At 37.9% G+C, this 16370-nt stretch overlaps 1 protein-coding gene across 11 annotated transcripts in view; it reads right to left on the reverse strand.

Moving 5' to 3' along the window:
* The window catches only part of kifc3 (kinesin family member C3), a 67395-nt gene that overhangs the window by 31768 nt on the left and 19257 nt on the right, over positions 1-16370 (reverse strand). For 2 of the 11 annotated variants that reach the window (XM_016261959.1, XM_016261971.1), the window contains exon 1: positions 6359-7620. The exons of 7 other annotated variants lie outside the window; for them this stretch is intronic. In XM_016261959.1, coding sequence (XP_016117445.1) covers positions 6359-6658 — 300 coding nt within the window. In that variant the 5' untranslated portion in view covers positions 6659-7620. Of the gene's footprint in view, positions 1-1766; positions 1984-2722; positions 2729-6358; positions 7621-16370 lie in introns of those variants that run through there. 2 more of the 11 variants (XM_016262016.1, XM_016262000.1) reach the window with 2 other exon arrangements.

Raw genomic sequence — 16370 nt, forward strand, 5'->3', positions numbered from 1 at the left:
TGTCTCCTCATGAAACCGCACACCACAGACACTCATTTCATCCAGTCCCATTGACGGGCATTTCATGAAACGCTGTTGAAAACGGCTGTTTAGTTGAGGGAGAGCCAGCTTTTTCCATCACACTGATATGGTTTTCATCTTCAGCAGTATACTTACACACAGAGGAGTGTGTGAATCTCATTAGCCTACTTCTGCCTCTCTCTTTGTCCCCCGTGTCTCATCTTCTATTTTAGTTCTGCTACCCACATCCACCGACAAAAAAAAAAACTATTTTTGTTTTCGATTAGTTCTGATGAACAAAATTAAATAAGATAATAGGCTAACGTATAATCTAGCTTTTTTCAGATATTGCACTTGGGTCTTCCAGACTCCAAACGTGAAAGTCAACTGCAACAGAACAGCACAAATATTGTTATATTCATATTTTATATGCACTGCAAAACTTCTAAAATGGTTCATAATCAGTTTTTGGAAATTAATAAAAGGCCTTAATTACTAAATTGCAATTAAAATCTGAGAACTGTGTTGTTGCTTTTTAAGTTGGTGTGTATATACTAAGGTACAATTGTATAATACAAAAAAATACCTGGAATGTTTCCAATTCAGAAAATACACTTAATAGATACAAACAGACTTGGATTCATACGCTGTAAAAAAAATAAAATAAAATAAAATAAAATCTGTATAAATGTACTGTATTATGTATCACAATGTACTGTATTAATATGTAAGAGTTTTCCATATTGATTTTTCAGGTGTTTTCTGTATTTTGAATTTTGCACTTCATTGCATTGTGTTTTAGGGTTAATTGAAATGTCAATAACATTAATGGACAATGTCCAGGCAGAAAATTACCAGTAAATTTAGCCTACATGTTTTTAAAATGCAAAAAAAAAACTTAGTAGCATTACAGACTTAAAATGAGCTTTCTACAAAAAGTATATAGTATTCCTTCATGTTGAGAGCAATGCAAATGAGTGTATGTGGTTTTCGAATTAAATCAATTGAATTCATCACTGGAATATACAACAAAAATGTTACTAAAGTATCCTGTTAGTTACTGCTGACCATTTCTTTACTCCAGCCTACAGCATCAATCATTCATACTGTATCAGTCGATGCATGGATGCATACACACACACACACACACACACACGCACACACACACACACACACACACACACACACACACACACACACACACACACACGCAGTCTGCCACCAGTGAGCAGTTTCACGAATCCTGTGGCCCAACAGTCTGTCGCTGTCTGTCTGATTTCCCTGTATCGTTCATTCATCTGCAGTCACCCCCTGAGTGTCTCTCTCCATCTGTCTGTCTGTTTCTGCACTGCTTTGTCTAAATCACTGTACAAACACAAGGAAGTCAGGGACGCAAGCACATGCAACTTCTCTGCTATAAACAGGCCCATGAAACATTCATCTGAATCCAGTTATTACAGCTTCCCCATCCCCCCATCATAAAAGAGTAAAATCGCCCTCTCCTTCCCTCCCTCCGCTCCTGTAAATCCCTCCATAGCGCTCCGGCACAAACATCTGTCTCCGCTGGACACCGTGGCATTAAACGCTGCATGCAACGTCCGGCATCACTAGACCTGTGCATGCATGTCATGCCTCATGAAAGAGAATAATGTGTTACATTTTAGACCTGAACAAAATCTGAATCTTAAACCAAACTGGTAAAATATGGACAGAAAAACAGTACACGTGGTTTAAGTAAAAGGTTGCAGCATCCTCTCTGAACTCACCTCTGTCCCTGCAGTCTGCAGTCTGCCTCATGCCTTCATTATTTCACAGCGTGTATTTGGAGCACGAGCACATACACACTCGTGTACACACACCACCGCCGATTTCTGTGCCGCTCTGCCACCAGCTAAACCATCCCTCTCGCGCTCTCTGTGTGTCACACACACACACACACACACACACACCCTTGTCTGCATGCAGCTCCTCTCTTCACACACACACACACAGTCGGTTTGACACGAACACCGTTCTTCTTGTCGCTGTTCCTTGGTAACGGTGGAATCTGAGCCACATCACGGCCCCCCACGCTTCTGCCCTCCTTCCCCACCTATCCCACAATTCCCTCCTCCCTCTCTGGGCCACAGAAATTAATATTTCAGCATGCAAATGTAGCGTGGTGCTGCATCTCACACCACCAAAAAACTAAACTAAACAAAAAAAAAAAAAAAGACAGACAGTCATGACTTTTTTAAAGCCGGTCACAGCGGGTGAAATTGCTCACTCATTTGTGTGGCGTATTAATTGACGGGCCTCTCAGCAACTACACTGACATCATTCTTCAGCTCCCATGAGAGCACACTCTCTCAGGCACTGCTAGGTAACTGGGTTACAAACGCAAACATGAACTAGTACAGAGAACGTGGCATACTTTAGGAACATGAATAACTGGCTGATAAACACTATAGATTGAAAGCTGTTGCTCTTCAACAGAGCACAAATCATTTTATTGTCAAGTCAGTATTATGAAACCCTTTCCAATATATTGTAAAACCAAGCATAATAAAACTGCTGTTAGCGTTCTGTAGAAATATTATGCCCGTTAAAAGTTTACTAATTAAGGTCCTAAAAGTTCAGTGCCAGCTTTGATGACAAATCTGTGTCAGCTCAGGATTTTTCCATGTATTGACACAAGCCTGTTAATGATAATCCAATACTGCCATTCGCTGGTCGTGAACACCCTGAAACTCACTGCAACTAATCTGACAGTTACACATGGTTTGGCAAGTAGAACGCTCTTTTTACTTTCAACACTTTAACTACACACTGCAAGCTAGGGGTGTGCGATATATATCGTCTGCGATAATATTGTAATTGCTGTTTTAACGATGTGCGATTTGACATTATCGAGTATTTTGCAAAAACCATTCAAAACATCCCTACAGAGCGCACGCATACATTACGTGAAGTCTAGACTAGTGCGTGTGCATTTAGAGTGCGTTCTTTCACTGCACGATTCAGTCTATTAAAATGCATTTAGAATGATCACAAATTCAAGACATGGCAGAAAATTTATATATTTATACCACTTCATATAGTTATTCAATTTCACAAGAAGAGTGCCGTTTTTCTCCAGAAAATACCATGATTACAAATGTGACATTGAATTCAATAAACAATAAGTTAATTAAGAAACTTACGTTTTAGACACCATATTGCTTGTTTTTGCTCTATTTCGCCAACAAAAATCATCCCGAATACAGCCACAGCGCTGTTTTGTGTCTCTGAGCAACATGATGATGTTTCGTTCTTGAATGAATCAATCGTTTAAATGATTCGGTTCAATCGCAATGACTCACTTATTAAGAGGGATTTGCTGCCACCTGCTGGCGGTTTTAATTTCAAATTTCGGCTTTTTCTTTTTATAGATTTTTATCATGTTTTAAATAATTTCAAATATCAGTATTCAACGTTTTATGTTTAATATATCAAAACATTATTTATGCATTTGTAATTGCAGATTAAATGCATTCATGTCTTGCATCAAACAAAATACGTGTGTAAATACATCTAAATGCCACTTCAGATGCAGCTTCTGTGCTGATTTCATTTGCTTGGTAACAGCCCAAATGTCTTATTATTCTAATTCCCTGATTAAATGTAAAAATTTGACTGAAAAGATAATGGACACTTCTAGAAAAAATGGCTTTGTAAAGGTAAAAATCTGTATATCAGTATGAACTGACCACCACACAGAATATGAAGAATATTAAAAACATTATGAGTCAGCTGTCTTTGGCAGTCCTTAAGGTACCAGCACAATAACACACAAAGCAAAATATCGTCTAATTATCGTCATCGATAAAATCCCAGAAAATAGAGATATTATTTTTTGTCAATATCGCACACCCCTACTGCAAGCACAATATACTTTAATAATGGCTAAAAACATACCATACAAAAAGCATGTGAATGCCGCTGCTTGGCCAACACATTAAAACATTTCAGTCTTGCTGTGCTTCACCAAAAGTGGCGATAATTCCTTTCAAATATTCATTAAATTAAACCACATGTTTTTCTGATAGCTAAACTCACTAATAAACACACTAATAAGATCAAGATAACATGCTGAGCAAAACTCTCTTCAGTTACTGTTGCAAAACAACTTTCCATAAAGGTAACAGTTCACGGTAATCGAAGCGCCCCTTGTGGCAACGTTTAGATTGCAACATGTCTTATGAAATGTGGAACTGACTTCGAGTAGCAAGAAGAGTTCGCATTTATATATTTGCATGGAGTGTTTTTTATGATTGTTTAGTTTTTGTCACACTGCACCACTCGCTCATATATAGGCAATGTTACAAATTATATATGGTATGTGTGGTATATAAATCACAATCATCAGAGAAAGTTTGTACATGCACTCCAGGTCTCGCAAAATCGCTAGCTCGACGTCCCGGGGCTATTGTGTTTTCCAGTCGGGCTACCAAAATGTATCACCACTCTGCCCGACAGGCTATGTTAAATGCAGATCTCCCGCGGGTCCTTAAAAACTCCTAAAGTGAGTTGTATCAAACTTAAGGCCATAAAAAGTTTTAAATATGTTAAATGGTATAAGAAATGTCTTAATTATAATTTCAAGAGGTATTACAGTTGGGGACGGAAAGACAAGAGTCGTGATACGACTGGATTAAACTTCAAAAAGGCAATGATGTAATTGAATAAATATGAGAGCTGCACGATTCAAGTCAAAACACGGCACGGATTTATTTGAATGTATCTGAAGGGAACTGACTGTCCTCAGAAACGTGTCGTTATTTTTATAGTATAGTAATATTTATACGTTTTAAATTGACAATGTATATGCTTGATTTATCCCTTTTCATAAAAATGGTCTAAAGGCTGAAATGCTGTTGTATAAGATTTTTGTTTTTGTGAAAACCTGTATCTGAATGGTAAATCATGTAATTTTATGGCTCAGTACTGTATGTTACCACAGAAATTGTCCAACCCCACTCATACGGTGTTCATTTTACTTGTGCAGCACTTAAAATGGGTCATAAATGGCCTTAATTTATTTGTAAAAATTCTGTAGATACCCTGTAAATAGTGAAATAAAATTCCTTCCTTCATATTTGTTGATATTTGTGTATTGAAAATATTTTTGATTGACATTTAAACTCCTATCTGATTTTCTATATTTAAAAAAAAAAAAGGTATTTTTTTATTGGGGTACCTGCCCGAAGGGCTACCAAGGATTTTGAAATTTTGTGAGCCCTGCACTCTTAAAAATAAAAAAGGTACTTTATTGGCATCTATGTTTCTATTAAGAACATTTTACACCCATGGAACATTTTACCATTTCAGTGGGAAAAAAATTCTTAGATTACACACAGAAAATCATTAGATACACAGGGGAAAAAAATGGTTCTTTTAAGAATCATTCACAGAAAGGTTCTTTGGTGAACCCAAAATGGTTCTTCTATTGCACTGCAGTGAAACCCCCCTTTGGAACCTTTATTTTTAAGAGTTTAACACAACCAATGAAGTTTTTTCCCAAGAATTGATGCTACTGGTGGAATAAGCACTATCAAACCAATTCCAGCAAGGAGAGACTTCTGCTGATCAAACAAGTGAAAGCAAACAAGATTAGTGGAATGGAACAATGGTAGATTGAGCACATTCCCTATGAATTAAATTACGATTAAAGAGGACAGGGAGCTCTCTGCTTAACCCACTGCTTACGTAACCACTCAGGATTTTATCCGCTAAAATGGTCCATCAGACAGCAGAGAACATTAGAAATGGGACAGGATGATAAACATTTTTCCAGGTACATGAAAATCCCCATGCACTGTACACTCTGTAAAAAGAACACGCACATATTTACAAATCTTTCACTTTCTGAATTACTAGTCTAAAAACAGCCGATCGCACAAAACAGCTGAGAACAATTGGATGAGCGACGGAGCGTCTTGAAACATATCCAACCTACTAAAATAGCTCTACTAGACATTCAGCAGTGACGGAAATTTACACACTCCAAAGAACAGGAAACCGAGCCTAAACCTTCAACTAGCAAAGCGTCTGATGTTTCGCTAAATCAATAATACAACACTCATAAATAATGAGGAAATCAATCAATAAATAATTGCATTTTGGATTAAATGGAGGTTTTCCAGCATCAACATAACGTGGTGAAACCCTTACAGCTCCTGAATGGATCGATTAAAAACAATAACAACCTTAAATAAACCTAATTTGATAGTGATCAGCATTGTATGTATCAGCCAACTAAACAGACCTGAAGATCAACCTCAAACACACATTCCTACATTCCTCCCCTCATTCCCTTCACCTCCATTTTCAATCTCACCTGTGCTCTCTTCCTCCTCTCATGCACATTATCCAGGTGAACGGATCTTCTTTTACTTGCTCTGCTGGGTCCATCCAAGCATCTTTCAAAGTCATGCTGTCTAGACACTCTTGAGGTCTCTAGTGGTCCAGAACCTTCACGCAAGTGGTGCTTGTTCCTCTTCTTGCGTCCCAGTTTGGCTACATCTGGTCTTTGCTGCTCGGGACCCTCAATAGCCTTGGGTTCAGAGGGTTCCTGGACCTTGGGTCTCTTAAACAGGTTGTGGAGAGACAGCAACACCAGTGTGCACAGCACATACATGGTGGCGCTGACTAAGAGAGTCACAAATAAGTCAAACAACACATTCAGTCAGAGAAAGAGATGCAGTATTCCTTAAAAGTCATTCCAGCAGATCCCGTTTCAGGGTCAGTGCAAGCAGAGAACACTATCTTCTGGTTGAAGTTACAGTCGTGATATCAGCTCTACTGCACTGCCCTGTGTAATGGTGAGATTCTGTCAAACTGAAGTCCAAAAAGCAACCAAAAAGTTTGGAATAAAGTCCACCAACAATAGTTGCCTTCTTGCTTCTTTTCCCACCAGTTCTTCGCCTTATTCACACGTGCTACATGTTCAGAACATGTTTTTCAGACACCCCAGAGCTCGACTTCTTCTAATGCTCATTTAGGCTGATAATCTGTCCGTGATCTGATCAGCAAATGAGATGGCTGCTCTCATCTCCCATTCTGAGGGAGGATGAGGGAGGGCCGACTAACGCACACCTGCTTTTAAACCCCACAAAGCCATTTGAACCTACCTGGACACATCTATAAAGACACACCCTGATAAACAAGCTCATGTAAAGCCAATGCAAACACACGCAAACTTGTGGAATAATAAATGACTAGTTTGCTAATCAGGAATAGCTTCTGATTGTTGAGTCCATATCGTCACGTCTCCATTCCTCCTCTTTTGAGAACTTCCAATGTTAACCTGGATAACAATACAGGTTTATTCCAGAGAAATCTGATCAACTGAGTAATCATGAATCATCAAAACAGAATCATAACCTCCACTGGCACAAGCTGATATCCAACAAATCTTCACCTCTTCTTGCGTCACTAATGGTTTTATTGCATTGTTTACGGTCTCTGGATTGCAGGAATAAAACTCTCACGGGTCAGCCCATTCCTTCTGTCATAACGCCTGGTATTGATAGTCCTTATCCCATTTTGTGGTCCATACGACTGGGCAAACTCCAAACGGTCGCAGTCCGGCCACTTCTGCGCTGCGGGTGAAGTCCCACACCTCTTCTGAAAGAGAAAATGCGTTTCACTCTTTCTCCCTCCCTTTTCTCATGGTGTCCATCTGTCACTGCAGTACAGAGAGCTTAACGTCTCTTAGCAATGATGTAACAACGGTTTGCATTATGCAAAAAGAAGAAAATCAACTTAATGTGTCGATAAAGAAGCCTGTCCGTGATTGGTCATTGCCATGGTGAGATGACCTTGTCGAACTGCATCTTACAAACCAGTCCATCATGTTTCGGACAATAAACAGAAAATAACATAGAAGTGGGCAATTTAGGGAATGGCTCACAGTGAGAGCTGACAGTGTCGATCTTGAAGGCTGAATTATGATTTGTGGTCACAAAAGATCATTGAAGCCTTGTTTTAGAAATTTAGGATAAAAAAAAGGTGTCACGTTCTCTGCATGTGCGCAGACAGACAAAAGACCATCTTCTGGTTCATTACCCTTTTTAGGGGCCTGCCTGTCACATACTTCAGACCAAGAACAAACAATAATAGTGCCTGTTCTAACTAAATTAACCAATGAATTAGTCAGTGCTCAAAAGACTAAATGGCATATTACACATTTTATTAAAAAACACTCGGTATAATGTGGGAAAAACTTGAACATTGCAAATAATTTCACTGCAGAGGAATGCATTTCTTTTATAGAGCAAGGGTGTCTGATCTTGTTCCTGAAGGGCCAGTACTCTTCTAGAGTTTAGCTACAACACAGCTGCCTGAAAGTTTCTTGTGAGTCTGAAGACCTTGATTACTTTGGTTCAGGTGTGTTTAAGGGCTGGGCAATAATGATAATTATCGCAATATAATTTCTCAAAATGATAACGAGTTCAATAAATGTTCAATATAATGCTTATACAACAAAAGCAGAACAAAACAGCGCTACTCATTTGAACCACGGCGCACGGACCATTTATCTCTAGAAACAATGTGCGCAAAAATACAGTTAGAAGGCTTTTCAATCTAAATCGCCATCATTTACCATGGATTTACTGTAGTAACACTAAATGCACTATGGTATTGTGGCAGAAATGTGGGATATTCATATCAAATTTTACTATATTATTAATGTAGACATGTATTAAATGTATTTAATGCACTGCAAACTGTGCTGAAGATGCGCGTCAAAGTCAGGCAACACAAACCAGTTTCATGATTTGAAACAATTTCACTAATTAGAACATGCAGAAACTAAGAAATTATTTTTTATATTAAGATATTTATATTGTTATGGAAAAATTACTGGAAAAGTGTAAGAATTCAAAAACATGAAGTGTTTGGCATATTCTGACCATAAAGTGTAGTTTAAAACCATAATTAACGGCTTTCAATTAGGAGCAAAAATCTGCCTTTAAACTTGAAAGAAATAAAAATTTGAAACTTGATAATTATCAATTTTGACTGATATGAAAAGTTTCCCTGTGATCATTTTTTGGCCATATCGCCCAGCCCCAGCTAAATTCTGCAGGACAGTGACCCTCCAGGAACAGGTTTGGACACTACTGTTATAGAGCAGTGAAAGCTGTCTGTGATCAAACCAATTAAAGGTGCAATCAGATCAGGGTTATAAAAAGATAGGCATGCAGGTGAAATCACAAAAAAAGAAAAAAAAAGAAAAGAAATGGCAACACTAGAACCTTACTAAGATAAAACTTGACTTGTCTAGATGACAAAGCACGAAAAAGGTCACCAAAAGGCCACCTTACACGAAATGCAGGACACAACCAACCACAATACAATTCAACTGGAAACTACATGGGATGTCCTCTGTATCACCGTATCAAACCCAAAAAGATATTCTTTATAAAAGTTAAGACTGGTCCACGCCCTCCTAAAACACCTCGTTTAAACATGCCCCCACATGTCTAGGTCATGAAGTGGGAAGATTTGCATAATGCCGCCCAAATGTTCATGCAAAGAAAGGCGGCGTAACTTTATTGTTGCTGCCAACGCCGCCGCCGCCATGTTGTGAAGATGCTGTGTGTTTCGTTGTGAAAGCGAAACTACTTTGTTTGGCCTTCCAAAAGAGGACACGACTAGAAATCAGTGGTTAAGTTGTATTTACAACACTGTTCCAGAACAGTTCAACCCAAATATTCAGATGTGTGCAGCACATTTTATGGAGGACTGTTTCCTGATCCTGGTAGAGTAGACTACAATGCCGGCTGTTCTGACTCACAGACTAAGTACGTTTTCATATTTAAAGGATTTGCCACTGATGATTCAAACGCAAGTTTTGAGCAGTGTAGAGTAGCGTTTGTTGTTTGTCATTTCTCCGATCACAAATGCAGACATGGTTTTATGTTTATGTGGCACGATGCAACGCAACACGTAAAAAGACAGTATAAGTCATTATAATCTGTAATTATGTCCCCACTGGATGCAACAAATGCCTAGTTTATAATGGGTTTTAATGTTTTTGTCTCGTCGCTCCGGGACACGGCATCACAGTATGGTAAGGGGCGTAACATTTCCGTCACATGCTTGAGGAATTCGGCCAATCACAACGCACTGGATAGCTGGCCAATCACAGCACACCTGAAATCGACGCGTTTCAGAAAGGCGGGGCATATAGGAGAAACAATGTACAGTATGTGGAAAATAATGTGTTTTTTTAACCTTAAACCACAAACACCAAATAATGTTATTTTTTAGCAACATCATATGACCCCTTTAAAATAGCATGGAATGGAAAGGCCAGTGCATGCTTCAGAATTTCTCCTTTTGTGTTCCACTTAAGTACAACACAGTTTTAGAACATCAACAACAACTAGGCAAAAATGACTCTGAAAATTAAGTTATTTCTGAGGAAAAGTCTATCATTTGGTTTTTGATTATGTAAATGAAGTGAAGTTTTGAATGTTTTAAGTATTGATAAAGTGTCTCAATACTCACCACTGTATAGGGTTGGGAATCAAAAATCAATTCCAATTCCAGAATCGGATACTTAAAGAGCACCTATTATGCCCTTTTTTTACTAGATGTAATATTGGTCTTGGGTGTCCCCAGAATGTGTCTGTGAAGTTTCAGCTCAAAATACCCCAAATAAGAATCGATAAGTAGAATCGGAATTGATCAAATTTAAACGATACCCAACCCTACCACTGTATATACATGCTTTTCATTCTCAGACATTTTCCCTGTCTATATATTGGTTGCATTTTTAAAGTAGTAACTACCCCAAACATAAAAATGTTTGTAATTTTTTTGGGTAAGTAATGGTGAGTATTTGTGTGACAGTGGTGAGTATTTGGACACTTTAGCCTCACTTAAATCTTTCAAAAAGCGACTTCATTTGATTATAAAATCCAAATCTAATGATTTTGCCTAGACTTTTATCCAAGAGATCTTATATGAATGCAATTCTCCTTCTGTGCCCTAGCAGAGTATCCACAGATGTAGATCTTCACATAAACAAACTTTCAACAATTACTGTATAAACTGCCACAACACTTGTCTTCATTTAAACCAATTTATCTAGACCACGTTTTGCTTGTGCTTTCTCTCCCTAAAAAAAAATAAAAAATTCTAACTGCTTTATTATTTTGTCATCTAATGCAATGAAATCATACATGAAATGCCTCTTAAGTGTCCAAAATGCTTTTTGGTGCAACTCTAGTTCTTTGCACAAAACAAATATTTGCACAACACTTTCAATGGAATCTTTTCATATTTAAAGGATTTGCCACTGATGATTCAAACGCAAGTTTTGAGCAGTGTAGAGTAGCGTTTGTTGTTTGTCATTTCTCCGATCACAAATGCAGACATGGTTTTATGTTTATGTGGCACGATGCAACGCAACACGTAAAAAGACAGTATAAGTCATTATAATCTGTAATTATGTCCCCACTGGATGCAACAAATGCCTAGTTTATAATGGGTTTTAATGTTTTTGTCTCGTCGCTCCGGGACACGGCATCACAGTATGGTAAGGGGCGTAACATTTCCGTCACATGCTTGAGGAATTCGGCCAATCACAACGCACTGGATAGCTGGCCAATCACAGCACACCTGAAATCGACGCGTTTCAGAAAGGCGGGGCATATAGGAGAAACAATGTACAGTATGTGGAAAATAATGTGTTTTTTTAACCTTAAACCACAAACACCAAATAATGTTATTTTTTAGCAACATCATATGACCCCTTTAAAATAGCATGGAATGGAAAGGCCAGTGCATGCTTCAGAATTTCTCCTTTTGTGTTCCACTTAAGTACAACACAGTTTTAGAACATCAACAACAACTAGGCAAAAATGACTCTGAAAATTAAGTTATTTCTGAGGAAAAGTCTATCATTTGGTTTTTGATTATGTAAATGAAGTGAAGTTTTGAATGTTTTAAGTATTGATAAAGTGTCTCAATACTCACCACTGTATAGGGTTGGGAATCAAAAATCAATTCCAATTCCAGAATCGGATACTTAAAGAGCACCTATTATGCCCTTTTTTTACTAGATGTAATATTGGTCTTGGGTGTCCCCAGAATGTGTCTGTGAAGTTTCAGCTCAAAATACCCCAAATAAGAATCGATAAGTAGAATCGGAATTGATCAAATTTAAACGATACCCAACCCTACCACTGTATATACATGCTTTTCATTCTCAGACATTTTCCCTGTCTATATATTGGTTGCATTTTTAAAGTAGTAACTACCCCAAACATAAAAATGTTTGTAATTTTTTTGGGTAAGTAATGGTGAGTATTTGTGTGACAGTGGTGAGTATTTGGACACTTTAGCCTCACTTAAATCTTTCAAAAAGCGACTTCATTTGATTATAAAATCCAAATCTAATGATTTTGCCTAGACTTTTATCCAAGAGATCTTATATGAATGCAATTCTCCTTCTGTGCCCTAGCAGAGTATCCACAGATGTAGATCTTCACATAAACAAACTTTCAACAATTACTGTATAAACTGCCACAACACTTGTCTTCATTTAAACCAATTTATCTAGACCACGTTTTGCTTGTGCTTTCTCTCCCTAAAAAAAAATAAAAAATTCTAACTGCTTTATTATTTTGTCATCTAATGCAATGAAATCATACATGAAATGCCTCTTAAGTGTCCAAAATGCTTTTTGGTGCAACTCTAGTTCTTTGCACAAAACAAATATTTGCACAACACTTTCAATGGAATCTCAATCTATCAATGAATTATAAAGTATGAGTGTAGGTGCCATGCAAACACCCAGGTACGCAACTTCTATTACGAGGCTAAACCGAACATGACCACATCAGTTAATGAAATCCTTCATGCAATGCATTTTAATGTCCAAAACGCATTGCAACAGTAGGTCTTCGCACAAGACAAATATTTGCACACAACTTTCAGTGGAATTTCACTGTTATCTCAATCTATCAATGAATTATAAAGCGTATGAGTGTAGGTGCCATGCAGACACCCAGGTATGCAACTTCTAGTTACGAGGCTAAACTGAACACGACCACCTCGGTTAAGCAGCTTACAGCAGAAATATTTCAGCAAATTGAGCAGTGGGATTAGGAAAAGCTGACAGCTGCCACCACTCTCATTCAAGGCCTTCACAATTAATGCAACGAGACAGTGAGTTCAGAAAGGGAAAGTCAGCAGAGACTTGCACAACCTTTCTGTGTGTCTCCAGGCAGCGATGAATTTAGTTTTGCTGTCACACAATGCCCTCAGTGTGCGCTATTTCTGAAGCAAATTACAGAGTAACAGAAAAGGGCGGGAAACCTCAATTACAGGCTTAATGTCCACTAATGTATGATGCAACCTCAGCTCTTAGCTTTTTGTTGGAGAAACAGCGTGTGTGCATACATTTTCAAGGAACCGGTTTCTTCGGCGAATACTGGTCTGGGCAGCACGGGTCAGAAAAGTGAGGATCAGTGTAAACTTGAAAAGTTAAACAGTGGAAACACAGGTTTGACCCAACCTACTGGCAATGAGCAGTGACCTCATGAGTGAGTCAGAGTCTCCTTTGAGGCGTACAGGCGTATATATACAGGCATGTGGGGAGACGGCCATGTTCTGGGTGTCTGACATCTGTTGCACACGTCGTGCTGCAGAAGCACCCAGTAAAGTTTACTTCAGGCTGGAGGAAACAAAAATAAAGAAAAATAAATCAAAGCCTCTTAACCAGATGAATGAGTATTTTAGGCTGTTAAAACTCAAATGTGTGGCCTATAAGAAGAACATCCTAATTTTATTTGTTGAACTAAATCTTATTTTCTCACTTAGACAAACTCGCAGAAATCCTTCTTTGGCACATTGAAGATACCAGCCCATAAACACCGAGAGATTGTGGAGCACAGCACCATCTGTTGGTCTGAGGTGTTTCTTGGATAGAGGACAGTCTCTGATTCAGTGCAATTATGTAACATGAAGTCTTCCTTGTGTAGCCAGTATACAGAGGGTGTGACGGTGTGTCAGGGAATTCAGTTGTTTACTAACTTATAATCAGGGAAAAGAAAAATGATGGTAATACGCAACACAGGATATTCCTTAATTATACGACTACACAAAATGAAGGTGATACTGTGAGTGGTGTCGCTCATTATCTTCTTAAAAATCGTCATTTTAAAGGCAGAGTCATGTAATAATTGTTAGTTGATGTCAAGCAATGACAGCAGTTTCTTAAAGTATGATGAGTATTCTTAAATCTAAAAGTAACTTAAAGCAACATTTTTGTAATTTGTCTACTATTATACACACTTTACTGTATGAGCTCATATTAATGGGAAGCTGCATAGAATATTTGTGCATTAAAATAATTAACATGCCACAAGAACTGCAAAAAAGCTATAATAATTTGATACATTTAGAATGATCTCTAGGGGTGTAACGGTACACAAAAATGAGTGTTCATTATGTACTGTAAGTTACTCAATTTAAGTTCACAGTTCAGTACAGCAAGAGGAAAAAAAAACACACAAAAAAACATGCAGACTTGAACTGAAACACCTGTACCATTTTTTCCCCCCAGTAGGAATGTTACACCCCTAGTGGACACATTTGATAAAAATCATTTTGATACAGACTAATGAATCTTTCAGACTGAGAAGAACCAATTCAAGTCAAAAGATTCACTCACATAATGGTTTCCTTGCATGTTTCACTCAACACAACAGCAGTATTAGAATTAGCTTGATCAGCTTCATTTGCCTGAGGACATGACAGATATCAAGTCTGACAGCAAACAAGTGACAGTTAGTGCATTTTCTACCTCAACAAACACACACACAGCTCTAGGATGAAAAGTGTCAGTGCCATAGTCTGTTCTCACTGACTCTGCACTGAGGAATGTACTTAAGGGCATATTTGGGAATCATAGAATATAAACTGGACAAGGCAGCCCAACATGTCTACCTATGTCAGTATCACACCCCATCAAACAAAGAAAAAAAAAAAAAATGTATGAATAAGAGTGCCATCTACAATGCACTGTAATGGAAGTTGTGCAATTCTAGCATGTATGGTTTCACTGGTTATTATAAAAAGTCTCTTTGTAGAGCAGAGATATCCAAACCAGGGTGCGCAGAACGAAGTTGGCCCATGATGACCTTTGCTTTGGCTCACCAAAAAAAAAAATAAATAAATAAAATAAAATAAAAAACAAGGGCAAAAACATGCCATTAAAGCATTTTTTGAAATGGAAATGTAAAGAACAGTAAAACTGAATTTTCGATTTACACAAACGGTTATTTATATTTTTAATTATTTAAAAATGTTAGAAATCTCATACATTTTAATATAATATGGTTGGATATAATGCAATATTTGTGTTTGGCTTTTGGCCCCCCGATCAAGTTTTGTCCCTTTAAATTCAAAAGTTTAGGCACCTCTAGTGTAGAGGGTTACTGAATATGACGCATTCTTCAGAAATGCTCATGGTGCAAGACAGCAAAAAAACATAGTATTTTTGTCACATGCAGTGTAGAGGAGCGTTCAGAGAGGATGCAATCTTGCATTCAGTTTATTCTTTAACAAAAAAGCACCGCAAATTTTTTTTCTTCCAAAAATCACACCTGCTATTGGAAAAAAAGCCGATCCGGTGATCCACAGCACGAAGTTGTAGTATTTCCTCAGCGACCAGCACGGATCAGCTCTAGGCATGACGAAGCGGATATCGTCCTCTTTTGGAAGACCAAACAAAGTAGTTTCGCTTTCACAACGAAACACACAGCAGCATCACAACATGGCGGCAGCGGCAACAATACTACAGCGAGAATAAAAGTTACGCCTTCTTTCTTCGCGTGAACATTTGGGTGGCGTTATGCAAATCTTCCCACACAGTGATGTAGACACGTGGGGCGTGTTTAAATGAGCCGTTTTAGGAGGGCGTGGACAAGTCTTACCTTTTATAAAGAATATCTCTTTGGATTTGAGACTTTAGTCTTTGCAACTTTACAGATCTTCTTTATGCACCAAGAGCTTGTAACACTCCAAAGAGAAAGGAAAAATTTTAATCGCATCATATGACCCCTTTAAATCATTTAGACTTTTCTTTGCCTTTTAATTAAATCACCCAATTCATTGATCTGACTCAAGCGAATCATTCATTCATGAACTGCACATTGAACCGTCTCATGAACATTCCATAGTTACAGTGAGATCAAGATTATGAGGGAATAACTTCTATTTCAGTAAAAATCCATCGAATGGCTTCAGAAGAAACTTAAGAAAAAAAGTCAGGTTTAACAACATGATATGAGTAAATGATGTCTGAATTTAATTTTATTTGGGGGGGG

The sequence above is a fragment of the Sinocyclocheilus grahami genome, unplaced genomic scaffold (assembly GCF_001515645.1).
Source record: "Sinocyclocheilus grahami isolate Dianchi unplaced genomic scaffold, SAMN03320097.WGS_v1.1 scaffold31.1, whole genome shotgun sequence".
NCBI classification, from domain to species: Eukaryota; Metazoa; Chordata; class Actinopteri; order Cypriniformes; family Cyprinidae; genus Sinocyclocheilus; species Sinocyclocheilus grahami.